The sequence below is a fragment of the Theropithecus gelada genome, chromosome 1 (genome assembly GCF_003255815.1).
Source record: "Theropithecus gelada isolate Dixy chromosome 1, Tgel_1.0, whole genome shotgun sequence".
Lineage (NCBI taxonomy): Eukaryota > Metazoa > Chordata > Mammalia > Primates > Cercopithecidae > Theropithecus > Theropithecus gelada.
Window position 1 is genome coordinate 63,973,964 of NC_037668.1, and position 25,366 is coordinate 63,999,329.

A 25,366-nucleotide genomic window follows, 5' to 3' on the forward strand; every position below is an offset into this window, starting at 1 on the left:
AGTCATACATCCAACAAGGGACTTGTATCCACCTCGGCCTCCCAGGAAGTGCTGGGATTACAGGCGTGAGCCACCGCACCCAGCCTCATATTTATTTTATTTATTTATTTTTTTTGAGATGGAGTCCGGTCTGTCACCCAGGCTGGAGTGCAGTGGTGTACAGGCGGCTGCCACCACACCCGGCTGCTTTTTGTATATTTAGTAGAAATAGGGTTTCACCATGTTGGTTAGGCTGGTCTTGAACTCCTGACCTCAAGTGATCCACCCGCTCGCTTCAGCCTCCCAAAGTGCTGGGATTACAAGTGTGAGCCACCACGCCTGGCTCACATTTATTTATTTATGTTTTATTTTGGAGACAGATACGTGCTTTGTCTCCCAGGCTGGAGTGCAGTGGCACAAACATGGCTCACTGCATCTTCAACCTCCTGGGCTCAAGCAATCCTCCTGCCTCAGTCTCCCAAGTAGCTGGGACTGTGGGCATGCACCACCATGCCTGGCTTTAAATTTATGGTCAGTTGGTTTTTGATAACGGTGAAAAACCAAATGAGTTTTTGTATTTATGATCAATTGGGTTTTTAAATTATTATTTTTTGAGATGGAGTTTAGCTTTTGTTGCCCAAGCTGGAGTGCAGTGGCGCAATCTAGGCTCACTGCCACCTCCGCCCTCCAGGTTCAAGCGATTCTCCTGCCTCAGCCTCCCAAGTAGCTGGGATTACAGGTTCCCGCCACCACGCCCAGCTAATATTTTTTTTTTTTTTTTTTTTTTTTTTTTTTTTGTAGAGAGAGGGTTTCACCATGTTGGCTACGCTGGTCTTGACCTCCTGACCTCAGGTGATCCACCTGCCTCGGCCTCTCCAAGTGCTGAATGGGATTACAGTCATGAACCACCGTGCCCAGCACCCCCCCCCCCCGCCTTTTTTTTTTTTTTTTTTTTTTTGGAGATGGAGTCCTGCCCTGTCGCCCAGGCTGGAGTGCACTGGCATGATCTTGGCTCACTGCAACTTCCCCCTCCTGGATTCAAGTAATTCTCCCTGCCTCAGCTTCCCGAGTAGCTGGGATTACAGGTGCCTGCCACCACGCTTGGCTAATTTTTGTATTTTTAGTAGAGACGGGGTTCTGCCACGTTTGCCAGGCTGGTCTCAAACTCCTGACCCCAGGTGATGTTCCTGCCTCGACCTCCCAAAGGACTAAGATTACAGAGTCACTCCACCAGGCATCAATCGGGTTTTGACCATAAATGTAAGGATAAATTTTTTGAAACACAGTTGTGTTTTAAGTAAAACGCATCTGTTTTCAAGGACCATTGATCTGCTTGATAATTAGACAAGCAGTTTGAGTCAAGAAGACTTGGGCTTCTGAAAAGGATGATGGGTTTGTGTTACCCTCTCAAGTGGCTCTGCAGAATAGTTTGAAAATAAATTCTGTCCTTGCGCCATGCGCAGCGGCTCACGCCTGTAATCCCAGCACTTTGGGAGGCCGAGGCAGGCGGATCACAAGGTCAGGAGATTGAAATCATTCTGGCTAACACAGTGAAACCCCATCTCTACTAAAAATGTAAAACATTAGCCAGGCGTGGTGGCGGGCACCTGTAATTCCAGCTACTTGGGAGGCCGAGGCAGGAGAATCACTTGAACCCAGGTGGCAGAGGTTGCAGTAAGCTGAGATGTGCCATTGTACTCTAGCCTGGGCAATAAGAGCAAAACTCCGTCTCAAAAAAATAATAATAAAATAAAATAAATACGTAAATAAAATAATTAGTTGCAGTTCACATTAAAGAGGAAACTCCAGAATGGGGGTCGGGGGGCATTACGATATTGCAGCTCTTGAGTGCACTTGTCAATTCTAGTAAGCTTAATATGTGCAGAATTGTTAAGTTTGTCTCTGTATTTATATGGCAGCTCTTCTTCATCTTAATGAAAATTAGCTTCTTAAGTTTTCTGGTTTCTGAGTGTTGAATTGAGTGTTTCCTTTTCCACTAACTTGTTGCCCTTTTTTATTCTTTTAAAGTCTGATAATATCCACCTGTTGTGTAAGTCATCTAGATGGATTTTTATTTCTGACCCAAGTTAAAATAGAATGTTAGACAGTCTCTTACTAGGCAGACATAGATAGATATCCCTGAACTTGTGACAGAAATAAAGGTCTCCATTTGGCAAGAGTGAACCCAGAGAACCCCAAAATAATGCTTAAGACCAACTGAAAAAATGTATTTTTATTTTTAATATTCTCATTGTAAATTGTTTGTTTACACCTCCACCTCCCACTCCTGAGTAACTTACTCCTTCATTCTGACTTCATATAGTGACACTACTGCCAAAAATAGCTCCAAATTGAAATATCTTTGACCTTGCTAAAGTTTGCAACAGTGTAATCTTTTTGGCCGGATTTAAACTGTGGGTTCTTGGCATCCTCATCTAGCAGTCTCTTATTCATCACCTTTTGTCTCTGACTTCCTGTTGGTTTCTCAGTCCTCCTCTAAATTATGTCTCTAAGATTTTGGTTGTTTCCCCAGTGAGCTGGAGCTATAGCAGCTTCCTAGGCATTTTTTTTGTCTCTCGGACAGTTCTTGACATTCAAGTATTTTATTCGAATATAACAGAAATAAATACCACCTTTCAGTTTATCTATATCTTGTCACCTTTACCAGATTGTAAACTTGGTAAGGGTGGACACTTGGCATTCATTGGTTCCACAAGTTTGTTAGTACCCCTTGTATGCCAGACACTGCTCTAGTAGACAGGCAATATAACGTAGCCGTTAAATGTGCCAACAGTGAGGCTCGGTGGGGTGGCTCATGCATGTAATCCAGGCACTTTGGGAGGTTGGGGCAGGAGAATCCATTGAGCTTAGAAGTTTGAGACCAGCCTGGGCAACATAGGGAGACTCCGTCTGAATGAATGAATGAATGAGCGAGCCAATTGTGGTTTGGATTTTGGCAATATGAACTTGGGCAAGTTAATTACCTTCTCTATGCCTCAAAATTCTTATCTGTAAAATGGGATTAAAAATGCCTTCCTCAAGGATAAATTGAATTAATAAAAACACTGGTTAAGCATTTGCTATTCTGGGTGTTGGGTATACAGCACTAAATAAGAAACATGAGGTTTCTGTTGGTATAGAGCTTACATTCTAATTAAAGACAGAATAACAAGTAAACAAGATAGTTTCACATACTGAGTTTTGCTCTGAAGAAACAAATAAGATATGTACTGGACATAGAGAATGACTGGGTGGCTATCTTTGATTGAGTGGTCAGGATGAACCTCTGAGGAGATAGCTTTTGAGCTGAGATCTTCAAATTCTGAGAGGTAGGAGGGGGGAAATATTTGATTATTATTTTCCCTTCATAGACAAGAGGTGGCATTACTTGGCAGAATCTTGCTAGGCAGTGAAGTGTGATAGAATAGGCCCTGGAGTTTTGGCCTGGTTTGGCTATTAACTAGCTTTGTGATCTTTGACAGATTCCTTACTCTTACTGTCTTTGGTGGACATGTACTTTAGCACTTAGAGTTTTTACTGCTGGGAAGATGTCCAAGGCACTAATGGAGTATAAAGGAGAAGTGTACCTTGTAGACCAGGCGTTAACTTCTCAGGGCAACTTAGAGGTGCTCTTCTTATCTGGAGGGGGAGAAAAGGAAAAAGAGAATTTGTTTCTTGGTGGGAAAATGACCCTGAAAGTGTTAACTCTTTTTTCTTTTTTTTTTTTTTCTGAGATGTAGTTTCGCTCTTGTCACCCAGGCTGGAGTGCAGTGGTGTGATCTTGGCTCACTGCAATGTCCGCCTCCCGGGTTCAAGCGATTCTCTTGTCTCAGCCTCCTGAGTAGCTGGGATTACAGCTGCCCGCCAGTACGCCCTGCTGATTTGTGGTATTTTTAGTAGAGATGGGGTTTCACCATGTTGGCCATGCTGGTCTCGAACTCCTGGCCTCAGGTGATCAGCCTACCTCAGCCTCCCAAAGTGCTGGGATTACAGGCGTGAGCCATTGCGCCCTGCTGACTCTTGTCTAATAAAGAGCTGGAACAAATTGAGGGTTCTTTTTTTTTTTTTTTTTTTTTTTGAGACGGAGTCTTGCTCTGTCACCCAGGCTGGATTGCAGTGGCCGGATCTCAGCTCACTGCAAGCTCCGCCTCCCGGGTTCACGCCATTCTCCGGCCTCAGCCTCCCGAGTAGCTGGGACTACAGGCGCCCACCACCTCGCCCGGCTAGTTTTTTGTATTTCTTAATAGAGACGGGGTTTCACCGTGTTAGCCAGGATGGTCTCGATCTCCTGACCTCGTGATCCGCCCGTCTTGGCCTCCCAAAGTGCTGGGATTACAGGCTTGAGCCACCGCGCCCGGCCTGAGGGTTCTTTAAAAATGAATCATTTCATCTTTTTTTTTTTTAATGTTACTTTCTGTTTTTAAAGTTTATTTAAACAAGGTGTTTTTTTGTAGAGGTGGGGGAATCTTCCTATGTTGCTTAAGCTGGTCTCAAAATCCTGGCCTCAGGCCATTCCCACCATAGCCTCTAGAGTAGCTAAGACTACAGGCCCTTACCACCACATCCAGCCAATTTAAAAATTTTTTACTTTGTAGGCCAGGTGCGGTGGCTCACGCCTGTAATCCCAGCACTTTGGGAGGCTGAGCCGGGCGGATCACCTGAGGTCGGTAGTTCAAGACCAGCCTTACCAACAAGGAGAAACCCTGCCTCTACTAAAAATACAAAAAGATTAGCTGGGCATGGTGGCACATGCTTGCAATCCCAGCTACTTGGGAGGCTGGGGCAGGAGAATTGCTTGAACCCGAGAGGTGGAGATTGCAGTGAGCTGAGATCGAGCCATTACACTCCAGCCTGGACAACAAAAGCAAAACTCCATCTCAAAAAAAAAAAAAATTTTTTTTTACTTTGTAGACACAGGATATTGCTATGTTGCCCAGGCTAGTCTTGAACACCTGGACTCAAACAGTCCTCCTACCTTGGCGTCCCAATGCCCTGGGATTATAGGCGTGAGCCACCATGCTCAACCACTTTCTCTTTTTTTTTTTTGGAGGGGGGAGCTAGGGTATCGCTCTTTCCTCCAGAGCTGCCGTACAGTGGCGTGATCACAGTTCGCTGTAACTTTGCACTCCCTCCTGTCTTAGCCTCTCAAATAGCTAGGACTACAGGTACACACCACTATGACTGTCTAATTTAAAAGAAAAAATTTTTTTTATAGATGCGGGGTCTTATGTTGCCCAGATTAAAAGAAAGGTGTTTTTAAAATGTCCAGAGGTTCACATTTGCAAAGGAACTCACTCATTTGTTCTAATGCATTTTCTTACATTAGGTGTAATTGAAAAGTGATCCTCTCTTCAGAGATGTCAAAAACAAACAAATCCAAGTCTGGATCTCGCTCTTCTCGCTCAAGATCTGCATCAAGATCTCGTTCTCGTTCATTTTCGAAGTCTCGGTCCCGAAGCCGATCTCTCTCTCGTTCAAGGAAGCGCAGGCTGAGGTAAGGGGGTGTGACTTTGTATATTGAGGTAATCATTGCATCAGTTGATGTGGATGTTTGAAGATCTTTTGTTAGACTTTCTCTGTGAGTGTCAAATGGACTGGGGGTTGGCTTGAGGTGCAGGGTTGGGCTATAAGATATTCCAGGTCTCTTTAAACGACAAATCCAGATCAGCTTTGATGGCCATGCTGATTGCCTGATTCCTTTCCTCTGCCAGCACATAGTATTTCCCACCCACTTTGGAAGAAAGAACGTTTTATTTTTATTTGAGCTGCTTGCTTCAAATCTCTATAGCTGATTATTTTTCACCAAAGTATTTTTGAAGGCCTGAACCAAAGTTTATTTGCATCACCGCAAATAAAGGGATAGCTAAGAGGATTAATAATATGAACAACATGGCAAGGAAAAGAAGCTTCAACTCACTAAAATAAACTTTTAGAAACTTAGGAGTCATTTGTATACAGTGTGCCAATTACTAACAAGCTGCATCTGTTTAGTAAATGTATCTTAAAACTTCTTAAAAATCACTGTTGAAAACATCATTTTATCTCACTAAACATAAGAACACTTCTTTTGAATTTATTGCCAATATTTCCTAATTCAGTCAGTTTTCACACCTTCAGGTGGATTTCCCTATTTTAATTATGTCTTGGAATAGGATGCCAAACCTCCAGCGTCTTTCCTCTCTTGGTGTGTGTTGTGAGTTGGTTTTTTCATTCTTTAAAAGTGTTTTAACTTTCTTTTGTGGATAGATAAGAAGCTTTCAGTAGATACAAGTTTCTTTATGTGAGTTTGGGAAATATTGGTGTATTTAAATACTTAATAAAGGGGAATCTTTGTACATTTTCATTCTTTTTCTCAGAAGTATATTAGCAAGGAGATGATTTGTCATGTTTGACACTTGGAACCCCTGCTGTTTATTTCAGATGAGTATCTAGAATTTTTGTCTTAGATGAATTGATTATGAAATTTAAAATAAACCTCAGAAGTCAGTGATTAAACTTTTACTCTTGATGATTTCCAGAGCCCTATGGTACTTCTAAGGGGTCTATTAAACAAAGGATTGGTGGTTTTGTTTTTTACCATTTAACAAAAACAAGGTAGATGTTAAATGAAGTCTGTGAGAAGCCATCCTGAAAAAGTAGGTATGCATAGATATTGAAAAGGGAAACCCTAAATTTATCTACCTCAGGAAATTGCTTTTAAAGCCATGGGACAAGCAAGACTCTTAGTAACTCCTACCCTGTACCCAGAATCTTGATTTAGGGAGTTTAAACCTCAGTTTTAGCTCATTTGGTTATGAAAGATACCTTTTCAAAATTTAATCTGGTAACTAGAAGAAACTAAATAATTGGTTCAATTATTTACCACTTATTTACCAATCATTCAGTTTTGGTTGCATAGCCTCTATGCAGCCAAAACTGAGAGACAAAATTGAATTGAATTGAAAAATGTTAACTAACTCTGAAGTATTTATGACAGCTGGAATTCTGGGCAGTTCTTTTCTCCTTGTTCTGCAAATCATTTGGCAGTTGCTCACTGACTTGGCAAATGAGGAAAAAATATTTTAGGAAGGCACTATGTGCTGGGGTAGGTCCAGAGATACTTTAACATGCTATCATATACCTAGAAGAGACTTGTTCTGGAGGAATTTCTCCACTAGAAAGTATGCTTTTATACTTGATTGTAGTCTGACTTCTCTGTTTTTTAGAAACAGATAAATATGCCACTGGATGTTCAGTTTTTATTTCTGGCCTATCTGTTTCATGGTTTTTTCTTTTGTTTTCCCTCTCCTGCAAGGAAAGTATCTATCCAGAGAGTTTGAGAAACCATGCCTTTAAATTAACTAACTGCTGAGTTCTACAGAATTGGAGAAAATTGATTATTTCCTTGTATTTCACAGACTGTATCCTTTTAAGTGACATCTCTTAAATAACTTCATTTGCAATCTGCAGAGACTCATTTTCCTGCATCTGTGCAATGACTGCGAGTTTTGGATGCAGTATGCCCAGGGCCCTCACTAGTAATTGGTAACAGAAGCAGCAGTAGCCTATGAGGATGGGAACATGAATTAAACCCTCCTTAGTGCTGGTGGTGGATCACCTACCTCAAGCATAGCCCTTTAATCGGGTCATATTCACTTTCGTAATCTGCATCTGCCTCTCCCTTCTTTTCTTATATTGTTACTGTTTTCAAATGAAAAGTGTGGAAGGTAAGTTTTTTTTTTTAATTGTACTTAATTACAATAACAGCCAGCAGTAAGATATATCTTTGCCAGTTGCTCTTACTCATGGTGTAGATAAAAAATCCTGAGGACAGCGGGCAATAAATAGTGGAAAACCAATCCCACTTTATCTTTAGATTAAATTGAATGTACTTTCTTCTTAAAAATACTGTTTTGTTTAGTTGTTAAATCCTGAAAAAAACTGGTATATTTGTTAAATAGAGTTATTTGGAAAAACAAAAACGCATCTGTTACCAGTCAGATATGAGAAGGCTTGCTGATGAACTGAAGAGTTTTTATTCTATATGTAAAGAAAATACTATTTGAAATAGTTTTCTAGTAAATTTTACTTATTTCTAGCCAGCTGCTTAGGAGTAATTTTTTAATGTTAATGATCTATATCATAGTAGATGGAAAAAGTGGATCCAAGAACCCCAGTGGATTTTTACACCAACATACGTAATTTTTGGCTTTTTGATGGAAACAAAGTTCCTCATCGTTGACAAGCCTGATGCTCAGGAATGTACAGTTTTTTTTTTTTTTTTTTTACCAAGTTAGGTTACTATCAAGTGTCTGTGGTTCTGGAAATTCACCTTGCTCTACCAGAGTTCTATATTGTTAACTGGAGAAGAACACAACACTAGCCTTCTGTGCACACCGGGGTGGTGGGGGGTTTTTTAGTTCCTCTTTGCTAACTTCATGTGTCCTTGGGTACCTTATGGTCAGATAGTGCCCTCTTGTGGGACCTATGTAAGATCATGTACTCAGCCACAGAAATATGGCCTAAGTAGTGAGACCATTTCCAGGTCCCCAATTTAAAAAAACAATATTGTATGTTTTGTTTATGTGATTTTAGTAAGTTCTTTTAAGCTTTGAGCAGATGCATTCTCCAAGTTTTCTTTGGTGTATACCTGTTGTAACTACACTTTTACGATCCCAAGCCTTAGTGGTATCTTAAGAAATTCGTCACGCACAAAACAGAGAGCTGACTAGGACAGGGTGTGAAGTGTTGCCACAGTGTGGGTAGGGGTCAGAGTACCTGTCTAGGTACCGCAGCTTGCAGTTTTTCTCTCATTTCCAATGACCTGCAGCCCTGTTAAAATCCCTGTGCCTGTGAAACTGTAAGCTATTATTATGGTATATTAAAATGGTCTTTGTGTAGTTGACTACCTTAAGAAAATGTTGATAGTTTCTCAGTCACTGTAGAAGTACTCCTCCATTTTAAATGTGCTGCAATATGAAGTGACCTGTGTTTCACTTGTTCAAATGATTCTTATCCATGTTTTTGTACTTAGTAAGGGCCATATGTAGTGGGATTAAATATTTGTGCCCTTGCTTTGAAAACAAAACTGAAAGTGAGTGACACATAAGGGCAGGGATTTCAGAACAGATTTTTCTTGAATAAAAACACTTGTGTCAAAAATTCAAACATTTGTCTCTTTCCTTTCCGTTCCAGTTCTAGGTCTCGTTCCAGATCATATTCTCCAGCTCATAACAGAGAAAGAAACCACCCAAGAGTATATCAGAATCGGGATTTCCGAGGTCACAACAGAGGCTATAGAAGGCCCTATTATTTCCGTGGGCGCAACAGAGGCTTTTATCCATGGGGCCAGTATAACCGAGGAGGCTATGGAAACTACCGCTCAAATTGGCAGAATTACCGGCAAGCATACAGTCCTCGTCGAGGCCGTTCAAGATCCCGGTCCCCAAAGAGAAGGTCCCCTTCACCAAGGTCCAGGAGCCATTCTAGAAACTCTGATAAGTCGTCTTCTGACCGGTCAAGGCGCTCCTCATCCTCCCGTTCTTCCTCCAACCATAGCCGAGTTGAATCTTCTAAGCGCAAGTCTGCAAAGGAGAAAAAGTCCTCTTCCAAGGATAGCCGGCCATCTCAGGCTGCCGGGGATAACCAGGGAGATGAGGCCAAGGATCAGACATTCTCTGGAGGCACCTCTCAAGATACAAAAGCATCTGAGAGCTCGAAGCCATGGCCAGATGCCACCTACGGCACTGGTTCTGCATCACGGGCCTCAGCAGTTTCTGAGCTGAGTCCTCGGGAGCGAAGCCCAGCTCTCAAAAGCCCCCTCCAGTCTGTGGTGGTGAGGCGGCGGTCACCCCGTCCTAGCCCCGTGCCAAAACCTAGTCCTCCACTTTCCAGCACATCCCAGATGGGCTCAGCTCTGCCAGGTGGTGCTGGGTATCAGTCTGGGACACACCAAGGTCAGTTCGACCATGGTTCTGGGTCCCTGAGTCCATCCAAAAAGAGCCCTGTGGGTAAAAGTCCACCATCCACTGGCTCCACATATGGCTCATCTCAGAAGGAGGAGAGTGCTGCTTCAGGAGGAGCAGCCTATACAAAGAGGCAAGTATCTCATTTCCCCTGCCTGGTTGTGTTTTTATCTCACTAGCTGGCAGTTTAATTGTAATGTGTTCTAAGTTAGAGCTCTGATTAATGGTAAAAGGTAATCCCTATTTCCTAGACTTTTCATTAGTAAACATTAAAAGCATCACCCAAGGAAACCTTTAGGTTAACTCTAGCTTTCCTACCTTCCTGAATTTGTATTGCAGCATAAACTTTCTTTAGACTACTCTGCAGTGATGTTTTCACATTTAAAATTTGCCTTGGATTCTACCAATGTAAGCCAAAGAACAGTAGAGATTTGTGGGTCAGCTATCAAAAAAAAAGTATGGTCTTTGCCAAAATGAATGGCCATTGGAGCTCTTAGACCCTGTAGCACCCACCATCTACTATGTTCGATCTGCATCAGCCTATCATGGTGAAGAGCTGCACCCTCAATATCCTCCAGTTGAGGAGACTGGGCAGAATGGGAAAGGCCAAGGCTTAGTCCAGGAAGGCCTTGTTTTAAAACCACAAGGTGGGTGTATGTCCCAGTAGAAGCCAACACGGCTGCGTGTTAGGAGAGGACATGACAGTGCTTCCGTCTTTCTCCCCTGGGGGACACGGTGAGTTGGAACATGAATCTTTGTTTGTATGGTTGGATGGATTGGGATGGCAGAGAAGTTACAGGGAAGTTGCACTGGGACCAGGTTGTGGTCAAGAGGGACTAACCCAGCAAGTGGTTTCCCTTTTTTTTGTTGTTTTATCGTATTTAGCATATTTTTTGATCCCTTGATTCTTCTTGGCTGTATTAATACAACTTTGACTTGATTATTAGGCTTTCTGCATTAATGGTACAGATGAGACGTTTTGAATCTGTACTTGGCTTCAGTAAATCTGTTTTATTTATTTACATTTTTATTTCAGTAGGTTTTTGGGGGAATAAGTGGTGTTTGGTTACATAGATAAGTTTGTTAGTGGTGATTTCTGAGGTTTTGGTGCACCCATCACCCGAGCAGTGTACACTGTACCCAGTGTGTAGTTTTTTAATCCCTTGCCCTCTCCCATCCTTCTCCCTGAGTTCCCAAAGTTCATTGTATCATTCTTATGCCTTTGGGTCCTCATAGTCTAGCTCCCAAGTAAGTCTATTTTAAAGCATAAGTTTTGTTCCATGCCAGGACTGTGAATCTTTAGAAGAATTGAGCATGAGCTCTGTTTTTCCATAAGAAAGAGAATGATGATTTTTGCTGCTGTCACCCTCTCCCCCATTAACGTGTATTTTGTTTTTATTTGTGTTCACAGTATATTTCATATTTAGATCTTCTAGGTGACTTGAAGCAAATTTGAAGTCTCTTTTTAGACTTGTATTTCCAAATGTGAGTTGTATAAAAGCAAAACAGTCCAAGGTGTTCTATGTTAACTTTGCTGAAAGCAGATTTTAAGTGACTGAGTGAAGGTTGGGTAAGACCTTAGTTATTTTTTGCCCTAGATCACATTACAGGTAAGTAGGTTTTTGTTTTTGTTTTTTAGTATTCTAAAAATAACTTTTGCTGTTCTCTTTGGTTGCTTTTGTAAGACACAACTCCATGGATCATGTATTTTTCTCTTAATTGCCAAGTTCATAGATCTGTGAATGGTAGTTTTTCAGAAATTACTAGGAAGTAACCACGTAGAAAGTCCTTTGGTAATACTGAAATCCATAAGACATATTTTTTCAGAGAATCAAAACCAAAAACAGTAAGGCACTATTTTAGAGCAAGTTGCTTAAGAAGCCTCTTGTGTGTCTCTCTTGTGTTTTTATAACTAGGTATCTAGAAGAGCAGAAGACAGAGAATGGAAAAGATAAGGAACAGAAACAAACAAATACCGATAAAGAAAAAATAAAAGAGAAAGGGAGCTTCTCTGACACAGGCTTGGGTGATGGAAAAATGAAATCTGATTCTTTTGCTCCCAAAACTGATTCCGAGAAGCCTTTTCGGGGCAGTCAGTCTCCCAAAAGGTATAAGCTCCGAGATGACTTTGAGAAGAAGATGGCTGACTTCCACAAGGAGGAGATGGATGATCAAGATAAGGACAAAGCTAAGGGAAGGAAGGAATCTGAGTTTGATGATGAACCCAAATATATGTCTAAAGTCATAGGTGCAAACAAAAACCAGGAGGAGGAGAAGTCAGGCAAATGGGAGGGCCTGGTATATGCACCTCCAGGGAAGGAAAAGCAGAGGAAAACAGAGGAGCTGGAGGAGGAGTCTTTCCCAGAGAGATCCAAAAAGGAGGATCGGGGCAAGAGAACCGAAGGTGGGCACAGGGGCTTTGTGCCTGAGAAGAATTTCCGAGTGACTGCTTACAAAGCAGTCCAGGAGAAAAGCTCATCACCTCCCCCAAGAAAGACCTCTGAGAGCCGAGACAAGCTGGGAGTGAAAGGAGATTTTCCCACGGGGAAGTCTTCCTTTTCCATTACTCGAGAGGCACAGGTCAATGTCCGGATGGACTCTTTTGATGAGGACCTTGCACGGTGAGATGTGCTTCTTCTTAATCCTCAGTGCTTTAGTGGCCTAAGTGGTGTCTCCTAGCCCTTCTCCCTGGGGACATTCTGTTGTGTTCCCCCTGCTGTCTTAAGCTTCAGTGATGATACTTTCATGTCCACCTGTGTTCACTAGAGAGTATGTGTCACGGAGTGATTGTGTGCTTTGAGGGGGACAGTATCCCTGGGGTGATGAAGTATCTCTTCAGTCCTTAGTGACTGGCTCACTCTCTGTTCATCACTACACCCCCAAGTCCAATACTGTTTCTTGTGTTTAACATAGCTTTGCCTGTGAAGCCATCCTGGATCCACTTCTTCGTTCCTAGCTGGGTCACCGAAGTCTATAGTATAGCCCTTCCCCATCAGATAACGTAGCAGTTTTATTTGTATTTTATTTTATTTTTGAGACAGTCTCTCTCTCTCTCCTTTTCTTTTTCTTTTCTTTTTTTTTTTTTGAGATGGAGGTCTCCCTCTGTCACCCAGGCTGGAGTGCAGTGGTGCGATCTCCGCTTACCACAAGCTCCACCTCCCAGGTTCGTGCCATTCTCCTGCCGCAGCCTCCCAAGTAGCTGGGACCACAGGCGCCTGCCTCCACGCCTGGCTAATTTTTTGTATTTTTAGTAGAGACGGGGTTTCACCGTGTTAGCCAGGATGGTCTCGATCTCCTGACCTCGTGATCCGCCCACCTTGGCCTCCCAAAGTGCTGGGATTACAGGCGTGAGCCACCGTACCTGGCCCAGAACCTCTCTCTCTCACCCAGGCTGGAGTGCAGCGGTGCACTGTCAACTCACTGCAACCTCTGCCTGTCGGGTTCAAGTGATTCTCCTGCCTCAGCCTCCCAAGTAGCTGGGATTACACGCGCCTGCCACCACGCCTGGCTAATTTTTGTATTTTTAGTAGAGGCTGGGTTACACCATGTTGGCCAGGCTGGTCTTGAACCCCTGAAGCCAGGTGATCTGCGTGCCTTAGCCTCCCAAAGTGCTGGGATTACAGGCATGAGCCACTGTGCCTGGCCACAATTCTAGAGTTAAGGAAAGCAATACATCTACCACCTGTCCCCTAAACTTTAGGAAAGAGTTGGGAGGCCAAGGCTAACTGGTTTTTTACTTGGTGTAAACTACTCAGCCAGCTGGAAGTCTGTGGGAACAGCATTCCAGCCACACCCCACTGCCGCTTCATGACATCACCTCCCTGAATCAGGCCTTGGCTGGTCATGCTAGCTGATCTTTTTATTGATTGATTGATTGAGATGGAGTCTCAAACTCGTGGGCTCAAGTGATGCTCCTGTCTCTGCCTCCCGAAGTGTTGAGATTACAGGTGTGAACCACTGCACCCAACTGTAGTTGATCTTTTAAAATACTTTCTCATTTGTTGGGTGTGTTAAAACCAGCAGTGACTAAGGTTTAACACTTCACTCCACTTGAAGATTCCAGTAAAAAAGAAGAGAGAGAGTTTGGATATCCTTTTCCATAGTTACAGTGCATTGAGGTTACTTTCAACTTCGGTAGGAAGAAAAGAAGTTTATGGATAGATTTAAAACTCTTCAAAAAAATATTTTTATGGTTTTAATGTTCTTTCTGTATATCATGTTCTAATTGGGCCTCCCCGTATTTCTTTTTCAGACCCAGTGGCTTATTGGCTCAGGAACGCAAGCTTTGCCGAGATCTAGTCCATAGCAACAAAAAGGAACAGGAGTTTCGTTCCATTTTCCAACACATACAATCAGCTCAGTCTCAGCGTAGCCCCTCAGAACTGTTTGCCCAACATATAGTGACCATTGTTCACCATGTTAAAGGTGAGTCCAGACCCTGGCCTGCTTCAGGCTGGTGTTCCACACTTAGAAGAAGGATGAGTGGGTGGATAAGGAGTTTTGGGGGGCCCTGTATCTCATCTAAAGGGCCTTTGAAGCTAGGGGCTGGCTTGAAGGAAATTCTGTTCAGGAAGCAGTTTCCATGTTTTAATTGCAGAGCTTAGCATTTTGAAATGCTGGTAACCTGTGACCAAGAGAACAGGTTAAAGCCAATAGCAAAATGACTTTTCTAGCATCTCTGTCTTCTCTCTTCTAAGTGATCTCTTACGGACCTTGTGGTGTGAATTTCTTCCCCCAAAGTATTCTGTCATCCCCCTGGGCAAATGGAGTTGGGCAGGTTAGGGAATGGCTAAGAGAAGTGATGGAGAAGCTGGGTTGGGCCAGTTGGCAGGTTCCATCTGAATATAAACTCAAGCAAGAGTTGGTGCTGTGTTTCTGAGGAGAATAAGCTTCAAGCTTCTCTGTCCTAAGACATGGGAGCTACAGTGGAAATCTAATGCCTAATATGGGACTGTGTTTGAACCAGCCATTTTTCCTTCCTCTTCTCAGTATATTTGTTGTGTGGATTTAACTACTTTAGTTGCATCTCTGTGGTTACCGGTTCCTGCAAAAGAGTTAAAACATTGTGTCTGCCTTTGGTAACATACTGTGTTTCTTTTAATCCCAACAGAGCATCACTTTGGGTCCTCAGGAATGACATTACATGAACGCTTTACTAAATACCTAAAGAGAGGAACTGAGCAGGAGGCAGCCAAAAACAAGAAAAGCCCAGAGATACACAGGTAAGGACCTTGGCCTTATACTGGAGGTTGTAATAAAAGACTTTGTACCAGACATTAAACTCACCGTGTTAAATTCTGCTGCTAATGCACCTTTAATACAAAATTTACGGTAACATCCTTCAGACGCTAAGAGAGCTGTAGACATTTATATTTTAGAGTGTATAGGACATGCTTTGGGACAACAGTCTCTCACGTTGGGCCTGAGGAAAACAGCTCTCTTGACATAGATTAACTCCTGTATTACTGGGAGCTGGCAAATGTTAGCCTGAAATTACTGTGAGTAGGTAGAGTAAATGCTAGTTTCTTTTCTTTTCTTTACTTTTTTTGAGGTACAGTCTTGCTCTGCCACTGAGGCTGGAGTACAGCCAGGCTCCCTGCAACCTCTGCCTCCCAGGTTCAAGCAATTCTCATGCCTCAGTCTCCCAAGTACCTGGGATTACAGACGTGCGCCACCATGCCCAGCTAATTTTTGTATTTTTTTTTTTTTTTTTTGAGACGGAGTCTCGCTCTGTTGCCCAGGCTGGAGTGCAGTGGCCGGATCTCAGCTCACTGCAAGCTCCGCCTCCCGGGTTTACGCCATTCTCCTGCCTCAGCCTCCCGAGTAGCTGGGACTACAGGCGCCCGCCACCTCGCCCGGCTAGTTTTTTGTATTTTTAGTAGAGACGGGGTTTCACCATGTTAGCCAGGATGGTCTCGATCTCCTGACCTTGTGATCCTCCCGTCTCGGCCTCCCAAAGTGCTGGGATTACAGGCTTGAGCCACCGCGCCCGGCCAATTTTTGTATTTTTAATAGAGACAGGGTTTCACCATGTTGGCCAGTCTGGTCTCGAATTCCCAACCTCAGGTGACCTGCCCGCCTCAGCCTCCCAAAGTGCTGGGATTACAGGCATGAGCCACTGTGCCCGGCCTAATGCTAATTTGTTTAGGCAAACCCATATATTAATATTTCATGGTAGTTTAGTCATGGATTAAATCATGGTAGTTGGATTCCTTTGGAAGAATTTGCCTGGGGGCTAGAGGCGGTAGCTTGTAGGATTGTCTCAAAGAATTTTAAAGCCCAGCAGGTTTAAAGACTATTCCATTTGGTTGTGGGAGTCAGTTCAGTGGATAGGGACTAGAAATAAAGTTGGCCTTACCTTTAAGGCTGTGGGTGAGTCCATCTTTCTGTGTGTAGCAAAACCGGGAGAGAACAAAAACCTCTAACTTGTGTCACACTTTGGGAAACTGGGGCTCTGTGTGTGTGTGTGTGTGTGTGTGTGTGTGTATGCCTACGGGAGAGTATAAGTATGTAAGTAAAGAGTAAAAGTAATACATATATAAGTCATGAAACATAAGAAAAAATAATGCCTGTGAATCTGTTACCCAACTTAGGAGCTAGAATATTACCAGTATCATGTTCACACAATGGAATACTATATTGTTTTGTATTTTCAATTTTAGGAGAATAGACATTTCCCCCAGTACATTCAGAAAACATGGTTTGGCTCATGATGAAATGAAAAGTCCCCGGGAACCTGGCTACAAGGTGAACTGTTGATTTGATCAGTAATTCCAACAAAATGAGTGCGTTGGGCATGAACTTGACAGAAATGTGTTTGTTTAAATTACTCTCTACTTAAGTTTGTGTTTTTCTTTTAAGGATGGGCATAATTCTAAAAATGAACTACAAAGGGTTAATTTTTATTAAATGTATCAACAACCTTTGTGAAGTGGTTAGAATATGGTAAATGACCCCAAAGTCTATTGAGGTGAGCTTGAGAAAAAAAAGAGAGGAGTTTTGGAACAAGTGCCCATGATGAGAGAAGAAACTTTTTGTGATATTTTTCTGCTTGTAAGTATTATCAAATCAACTGTATACATGCACTATTTCCAACCATGATTTCAGAAAGACATGCATGTCAGAGAAGAGTGAAATATTCATGTCTTAACTTAAGTAGACTGTTTTTAAACAGCTGGTCCAGTTTTTTTTCCTAACATTGTACCATATCTATCATCTGTCAATTACTGTTAAACATTACTTTGATGGCCCAGCTACATTTGCAGTGATGTGCACGTAAACACTGTTATTAAGAAGTTAAAGCTTGTATACAATCTTTTACTGTGAAATAACTAAATTGGGCTTTAAAAGATCTTAGTATTTATTGATCTTCATTCACATATACAGTTGACATTTAAAATTACAGATGGTTATTCCAATGCTGCTGAAACCTTTTCTAAAAAAAAATTTGTCTTGTTGGTTGAATGTGATGAGAGGCGCTCTTGGGCAGTGTCTCTTCTCTCCCACCCCTCTTTCCTCCTCCGAGTACCCCTTCTCCAGCTTGGCACTAGCCATGTAAAACCCAAGGTTTTCTTTAAAACATCAGAAGATATCTTATCCTCCATGCCCTAAAAAGCCAACCCCTGGGAGCAGTGTTGCATTTGTCTTTTTGTCTTTTTTTGCTCATTGGAGGATGCAGAGGCCCAGTTCCCTCTGTTAGGAAACAAATTAAGTGATAAAACAATAAACGGCCGGGCAAGGTGGCTCAAACCTGTAATCCCAGCACTTAGGGAGGCTGAGGTGGGCGGATCACCTGAGGTCAGGAGTTTGAGACCAGCCTGACCTACATGGTGAAACCCCGTCTCTACTAAAAATACAAAATTAGCCGGGTGTGGTAGTGCATGCCTGTAATCCCAGCTACCTGGGAGGCTGAGGCAGGAGAATCACTTGAACCCAGAAGGTGGAGGTTGCAATGAGCCGAGATTGCGCCACTGCGCTCCATCCAGGGCAACAATAGCGAAACTTTGTCTCAAAAAAAACCAAAAAAAACAAAAAAACTATAAACCTACTTTCTGCCACTCCTGCTGTTAAACTTAATTTTTTTAAGTTTAGTAGTTCATGTATATAAATTGTTAATGCAGAGTGAACTGCTCATTTCTTCCTCCCTGAGTTACCTCCATGAGACAAATCTAGTGTGGGATGTCCTGGAACTACCATGCGTCTTTGCCCCCACTGAGTTTCTCAAGAATTGTTGAAAGCCTTTGCTACAGTGGTCTGGGCAGGTGTGCTCTTGCTGCTGCAAAACATACCTTCATAGCTGTACTGCTTAGGAAGCTAGCAGAGAAGTTTTTTCCTTCCTTCCCTCCTCCTTTCTTCCCTTCCTCCCTCCCTTCCTTTTTCTTTCTTTCTTTCCCACTTCCCCTTCCCCTTCCCCTTTCCTTCCCTTTCCTTTCACCTGGTAATACCAATTTATGAATTCCCTATAGTTTTTAATATTCCCTTTCTAGAGAAATTTCTCAGCATAACTCAGGGCTTTGAAGGCTGCTTAAGTCTTCCATTGTCCCTCTTTGGACTCAGTACTCAGAGATAATTCCAACTGGAGGATAAGCCATGCATGGATACTACAGTATAGGTAGGGGAAGGTGAGCATTTCTACTCTCAGTGGTGGCTAAGCCTGAGCCAGCCCAACCACCTACTTTTCCAGAGCTAATTTTAGCCTTCTCAACATTTTTATTTTATTTTATTTTATTTATTTATTTATTTATTTGAGAGAGAGAGAGAGAGTCTCGCTCTATTGGCCAGGATGGAGTGCAGTGGTGCGATCTCCGGCTCACTGCAACCTCCACCTCCTGGGTTTAAGTGATTCTTCTGCTTTAGCCTCCCTAGTAGCTGGGATTACAGGCACACGCCACCTTGCTTGGCTGATTTTTGTATTTTTAGTAGAGAACAGGGTTTTGGTTGTTGCCCTTGCTGGTCTCGAACTCCTGAAGTGATCCGCCTGCCTCAGCCTCCCAAAGTTCTGGAGTTACAGGCGTGAGCCACTGCCCCCGGCCATGCTTCTCAACTTCTAAACTAGCCAGAGTCATTACTGGGCCAGAAAAGAAACAAAGTGAGATCAATGCATAGCATTTTCAGAAGGCCAGCATCATTGATTTGGAGAACTGGCTTGGGTTCTGTGAGGGATCCTTATGGAGTAACTTCTGTGGGACATCCTGCATCCCTTCCAAGGTTGGGTGAGATGCCTCACATTTCCCAGTGCTTCCTCTGCACCCCTCCATTGGAGTAAAAACCACAGTTTGTGGGATGGTTGAGTTGATGGCTCTCAATCCCAGAAACCTTAATTTTGACTTATCTTTTGATAGGCTGAGGGAAAATACAAAGATGATCCTGTTGATCTCCGCCTTGATATTGAACGTCGTAAAAAACATAAGGAGAGAGATCTTAAACGAGGTAAATCGAGAGAATCAGTGGATTCCCGAGACTCCAGCCACTCGAGGGAAAGGTCAGCTGAGAAAACAGAGAAAACTCATAAAGGATCAAAGAAACAGAAGTACGTAAGCCCCTGTCACCCCTTTTAGACTCTTAAGTTTCTTGTCTGCCCTCTTTGGGCTGTACACCAGAACTTTCAAATCAGAGGAGTTTAGGGTTAGTAATTACAGCAACCTGTTTCTTCTTTTAATCCATGTAAATGTCAATAGGGTCCCTAGTTTGAAAACAATTTCTGCATCAAAATAGTGTGATCTTTGTCCAAAGAAGGCTTCATGACAGAAGTTAATCTGTTAAATTGACCACAGGGATGGTGTGGAGAATCATTAGAATCATTTGGGAATTCCTTTTGCAGTTTTAGATGTGCCTTTTTTCATCACACATTTTCATGGGGAGGTTGTATTATAGAAATGGCCTAAAGTCATTGTCAAGTAATAACACTGTTTAGTCAAAGAAACAGGGTGGAACTAGATAGGACATGATTGTTGATCTTAAGTGCCTTTTAAACTAGTTTTACAGACAGTTCCAGGAGAGGTGTTCCAGGTACTCCTTAAACAAAGGTGGCATTGTTGAACTTTGTGGGGCAACATTCATGCCTATGTCCTGATGTTTCTGTTTATGTTTTTGAATGTTCCATGACTTTTTAATCATGTGTCACAAAAAGTAGCACAATTGAAACCCCATACCTTCTGGTAAGAAGCAACACTTCTGCTGATTCTGAACTTCAGCTGGCAAGCTTTTATTTTTTTGAGACGGAGACTCACTCTGTTGCCTGGGCTAGAGTGCAACTTCCGCCTCCCTGGTTCAAGTGATTCTCCTGCCTCAGCCTCCTGAGTAGCTGGGATTACAGGCGCCCACCACCACACCCAGCTAATTTTTTGTATTTAGAGATGGAGTTTCACCATGTTGGCCAGGCTGGTCTTAAACTCCTGACCTCACGATTCACCCACCTTGGCCTCACAAAGTGCTGGGATTACAGGTGTGAGCCACTGTGCCCGGCTGTGTTTTTGTATCAATTTTCTGATAACCCCTTGAGATAAGTTGAACAGTTGGTGTGATGCCCATTTTGCCCATTTGAAAGATAAGCCAAGCTTAGAATGATGTGCCTTATGATTACAAGTATTGGGCGCGGGCCCAGTGGCTCATGCCTGTAATCCCAGCACTTTGGGAGGCCGAGGCAGGCAGATCATCTGGTCGGGAGTTCGAGACCAGCCTGGCCAATATCATGAAACCCTGTTTCTACTTAAAAAAAAAAATTAGCTGGGCATGGTGTTGCGCGCCTGTAGTCCCAGCTACTCCAGAGGCTGAGGCAGGAGAATCGCTTGAACCTGGGAGGCGGAGGTTGCAGTGAGCCGAGATCTCACCACTGCACTCCAGCCTGGGTGACAGAGGAGACTTCATCTCACAAAAAAAAAAAAAAAAAAAAAAAATCACAATTATCAGCTGACCGCAAACACAGATCTTTTTGTTCTACTTTGTCTCCCATTCCAGTGTGTTACTTATGCATTAGGAGCCTTGGCAGCTTTCAGGGCTGCCCATAGATAAAGAACCTGCGAATCCTCAGCAGGGAATGGAAGTAGTAGTACAGTAGTGCCTGGGCCGCCACTTAGAAATGGAACATGAACCCCTCAAGCATTTCAGAGTTGAGTCTGGATAACTAACTCTTGATTTCCTCTCCCTGGAACACATGCCTACCTCTGACTTGCTATGTGACTTTGAACGAGTCCCCTGCAAACCCCGGTATTCTGTGATTTTTTTTTTTTTTTCCTCCGAGACAGAGTCTCACTCTGTCGCCCAAGCTGGAGTGCAGTGGCGCGATCTCGGCTCACTGCAAGCTCTGCCTCCTGGGTTCACACCATTCTCCTGCCTCAGCCTCCTGAGTAGCTGGAACTATTGGCGCCCGCCACCACGCCCGGATAATTTTTTTTTCGTTTTTAGTAGAGACCGAGTTTCACTGTGTGAGCCGGGATGGTCTCCATCTCCTGACCTCGTGATCCGCCCGTCTCAGCCTCCCAAAGTGGTGGGATTACAGGCATGAGCTACCACACCTGCCCATTTTGAGATGGAGTCTTGCTCTGTCGCCCAGGCTGGAGTGCAGTGGCACAATTGTAGCTCATGGCATCCTTGAACTGCTGGGCTCAAGTGATCCTCCTGCCTCAGCCTTCCAAGTAGGCTGAGCTAGGAGTACAGATATGCACCACGATGCCCGGCTAATTATTTAAATTTTTTTTAGAGACAAGGGCTGGCTATGTTTCCCATGCTGGTCTTGAACTCTTGGCCTCAAGTGATTCCCACCCACCTCCTTGGCCTCCCGAAGCATTGGGATTACAGGCATGAGCTGCCACACCTGGCCCGTTTTGAGACAGGGTTTTGCTCTGTCACCCAGGCTGGAGTGCGGTGATGATATCACTGACCTACTGCAGCTTTGACCTTCTGGGCTCAAGTGATCCTCCCACCTCAACCTCCCAATCAGCTGGGACTACAGGTGTACACCATCATGCCTGGCTAATTGTGTATTTCTTACAGAGTTGAGGTTTTGTCATGTTGCCCAGGATGGTCTAGAACTCCTGGACTCCAGCAGTCTGCCTACCTTGGCCTCCCAAAGTGCTGGGATTACAGGCATGAGCCACTATGCCCAGCCAGAACTTTTTTTTATATAACTGAAGAATGACTTACCCAGGTCACACAGCTAATAAGAGACAATGCTGGCCAGGTGTGGTGGCTTACGCCTATAATCCCAGCACTTTGGGAGGCCGAGGTGAACAGAGCATGAGGTCAGAAGATTGAGACCATCCTGGCCAACATGGTGAAACACCTGTCTCTACTAGAAATACAAAAAGTAGCCAGGCATGGTGGTGGGCGCCTGTAATTCCCGCTACTCAGGAGGCTGAGGCAGGAGAATCGCTTAAACCCAGGAGGTGGAAGTTGCAGTGAGCCAAGAGCGCAGCACTGCACTCCAGCCTGGAGATAGAGGGAGACTCTGTCTCAACAACAACAAAAAAGAAAGACAATGCTAAGACTCAAATTTGAGGCCTTTTGAGAGTGTTCCTTTTTTTTTTTTTTTTTTTTCCTTAAGGTAGAATCTCACTCTGTCGCTCAGGCTGGAGTGCAGTATGATCGTGGCTCACTGCAAACTCTCTCTCCTGGGTTCAAGTGATTCTCCTGTCTCAGCCTCCCGAGTAGCTGGGATTACAGATGCTTGTCACCACACCCAGCTAATTTTTGTATTTTTAGTAGAGATGGGGTTTCGCCATGTTGGCCAGGCTGGTCTTGAACTCCTGACATCAAGTGATCCAGCCGCCTTGGCTTCCCAAAGTGCTGGGATTACAGGAGAGAGCCACTATGCCCGGCCAGAGAGTCTTATTTTTGAAAACCTCTTGAAATAGCATGGATGTTCAGTGGGGTCACAGTTGAAGTTATGTGAATCCTATGACAGTAACTTAGATTTCCCCTTTGTATGAGTAAGTATGTGTAGGTGAGGAGCAGGGAGCATGATACCTTTCATAATGGAAGACTGAGGGAGGGAAAGACAATGATAGGTTACTGACATTTGGCTGGCTCTGCTACTCCTCTACTCCTGGGATCCTGGCCTTGCTGCCCCCTACAGGTATTCAGTAACCTCCACTATCACATGGCAGGGCTGGTACTGACCTTAGTACATAGACAGTGACTCATCGTATTAAGATAATTTGCCCTAGTCTGTAATTTCCCCCAGATGAAGGAAAGGGAAGGGACATAACTCTGGGAGAGTTACGCCAGATCCTAGGCTTAGTGACACAACCTGTTTGAGCTCAGTGGGAGGTAATATGTGGAGTCGTCGTATAATTAGAGCTAGGTTAGAATCCGGGCTCTGCTTGGCTCTCTCACCTGAGCCTCCTACCTATAAAATGAGGGAAATAATACTGAGTCATATTGCCCTTTACTGCATGCCAGCTATGTTGGTATAAAGTGTTTAAACACATTGTTTATTTAGAGAACCCTATAAGACAGGTAGCATTCCTGTAAGAAATAAAAGTAATAGAAATCACTAACCGATGATAATATACAGAGCTATTTCTCTGGCCCAATACCAGATACTTCGGAGCTCTCAATATAGTGTTAATTTCCTTCTCCCTTATCAATTCATGCCTGTATCTTAGACTGAGCTACTGGAGGCCATGGACTGTGTTTTGTTTCTGCTTCTGTGTATGTCATATGTTTATCACAGACTCAGACATAGATGTGTCACTGAACATGACTGACAGAATTGAGGGGAAGTATCTTGGGTGGGTAGGTTGGGGGTGAGCTGGTTTTATAAGGTTACTCATCATTAGTTTCTTCATCACAGGCACACTTTTGATTGCCCTGTGCTTATCCATGAGGCCCCAGCCAAGCAGTGTCCCCTAGAAGATGATTGATGGCTCTTCTCTTTTCACAGGAAGCATCGGAGAGCAAGAGACAGGTCCAGATCCTCCTCCTCTTCCTCCCAGTCATCTCACTCCTACAAAGCAGAAGAATACACTGAAGAGACAGAGGAAAGAGAGGAAAGCACCACGGGCTTTGACAAATCAAGACTGGGGACCAAAGACTTTGTGGGTCCAAGTGAAAGAGGAGGTGGCAGAGCTCGAGGAACCTTTGTAAGACCCTCCCCTCTCCCCCTTTCTCTAAGCTCCTTGCTCCTACCAACTCTGATTATGTTTCATCAGAATACCAGTTTTGTTGCCTTTGACATAAGTAATCCAATCCAAAGACCCTGGAATCTTTGGTTCTCCTTCCCACATTTCCTGGCCTTTCCGTTTTTTGTTGCTTTTCTGTTCATAATCACTTAGCTAGAAAGCCTCTTACAGCTTCTGGTCTCAGAACTTCCCCCACTTACTTCGACTACTGCTGTTTATAGGGAGGCCCTTGGGGCAGGTTTGTCCTTTGTGTAGGCTACAGACTTGAGATGAGCAGAAAGGGAATGGCTGGAAACCAGCTGACCAGCATATGACTGGAAGACAGCTGTGTATTCCACACCAGAAAAGTGTTTGAACAGAAAGCAGGGGGGTTTGTTCCCCATTCCTGGCATGATCCTTTGTTCCTTTTTCCCTCATTTATTGCAATAGCAGTTTCGAGCCAGAGGAAGAGGCTGGGGCAGGGGCAACTACTCTGGGAACAATAACAACAACAGCAACAACGATTTTCAAAAAAGAAACCGGGAAGAGGAGTGGGACCCAGAGTACACACCCAAAAGCAAGAAGTATTACTTGGTATGTGTCTGGGGATAACCAGGAAGGGTCAGAGGGCCTTTGACACACACAGTAGCTGATACCAGGCCTTAATTAGTTTGTCCAAAACTGCGATTAAATTTATGTGCAGGAATATTGCACTGGGGTGTGCTAACTGGATGGGTGTCCTCTAGAGAGACAGTCCTGGTCTTCAAAGGGTTTATCATTGAAGATGTTTATGGTTTCCAAGATAAGCAAGAAGCATTGGTCTTGTCTTTTTAGTCTGTGAACTTGTTTTACTGCTCAACCACCACCCCACCCTCAGCCTCCCTCATTCCTGTGGATAGAGCCATAACCCTTCCCCAATGCTGCTGTCCCTCACTGCCACTCCTTCATGCAAGAATGACAAGAAAGACAGCTCAGGATCTCTTTGAGGAAAGGGATGTCTCTCCAAAATGAAATGCCACTGGGGCTTCTCTCATCTAAGCTGTTAATCATTTCCCTGCACTCTGGGCCTCCTTCAGATTAGAACTTTTATAGGCTGAAGTACCTGGCCTTGAGTGAGCACTCTTGGCCTTGGTATGTAACAGCAGGCGAAGATCCAGGCTGGTGTGAGTGTTATAACTAAGGTAAAGGAGCAGCTGAATCTCCATCACCTGCTAGAATGGCTGGAATGAATCTATATTGTCAGTTGGACAGCTAGGAAACAGGTTTTGTGTTTCCTGTGCATGGCCACCATCCCTTTTCTAGGGTTGCTGCTGCTGGTGGCTGCTTTGAGGCTACTAGAGGACC

General features: G+C 43.7%; 1 protein-coding gene across 3 annotated transcripts in view; it reads left to right on the forward strand.

Moving 5' to 3' along the window:
* THRAP3 (thyroid hormone receptor associated protein 3) overlaps positions 1-25,366 on the forward strand; it is an 89,451-nt gene that overhangs the window by 61,189 nt on the left and 2,896 nt on the right. For 2 of the 3 annotated variants that reach the window (XM_025382866.1, XM_025382872.1), the window contains 9 exons: positions 5,306-5,473; positions 9,154-10,056; positions 11,840-12,544; positions 14,176-14,348; positions 15,034-15,145; positions 16,586-16,670; positions 19,265-19,452; positions 23,806-24,004; positions 24,473-24,616. In XM_025382866.1, the coding sequence (XP_025238651.1) occupies positions 5,337-5,473; positions 9,154-10,056; positions 11,840-12,544; positions 14,176-14,348; positions 15,034-15,145; positions 16,586-16,670; positions 19,265-19,452; positions 23,806-24,004; positions 24,473-24,616 (2,646 nt within the window). In that variant the 5' untranslated portion in view covers positions 5,306-5,336. The remainder of the gene's footprint in view (positions 1-5,305; positions 5,474-9,153; positions 10,057-11,839; positions 12,545-14,175; positions 14,349-15,033; positions 15,146-16,585; positions 16,671-19,264; positions 19,453-23,805; positions 24,005-24,472; positions 24,617-25,366) is intronic. The other variant, XM_025382882.1, reaches the window with a different exon arrangement.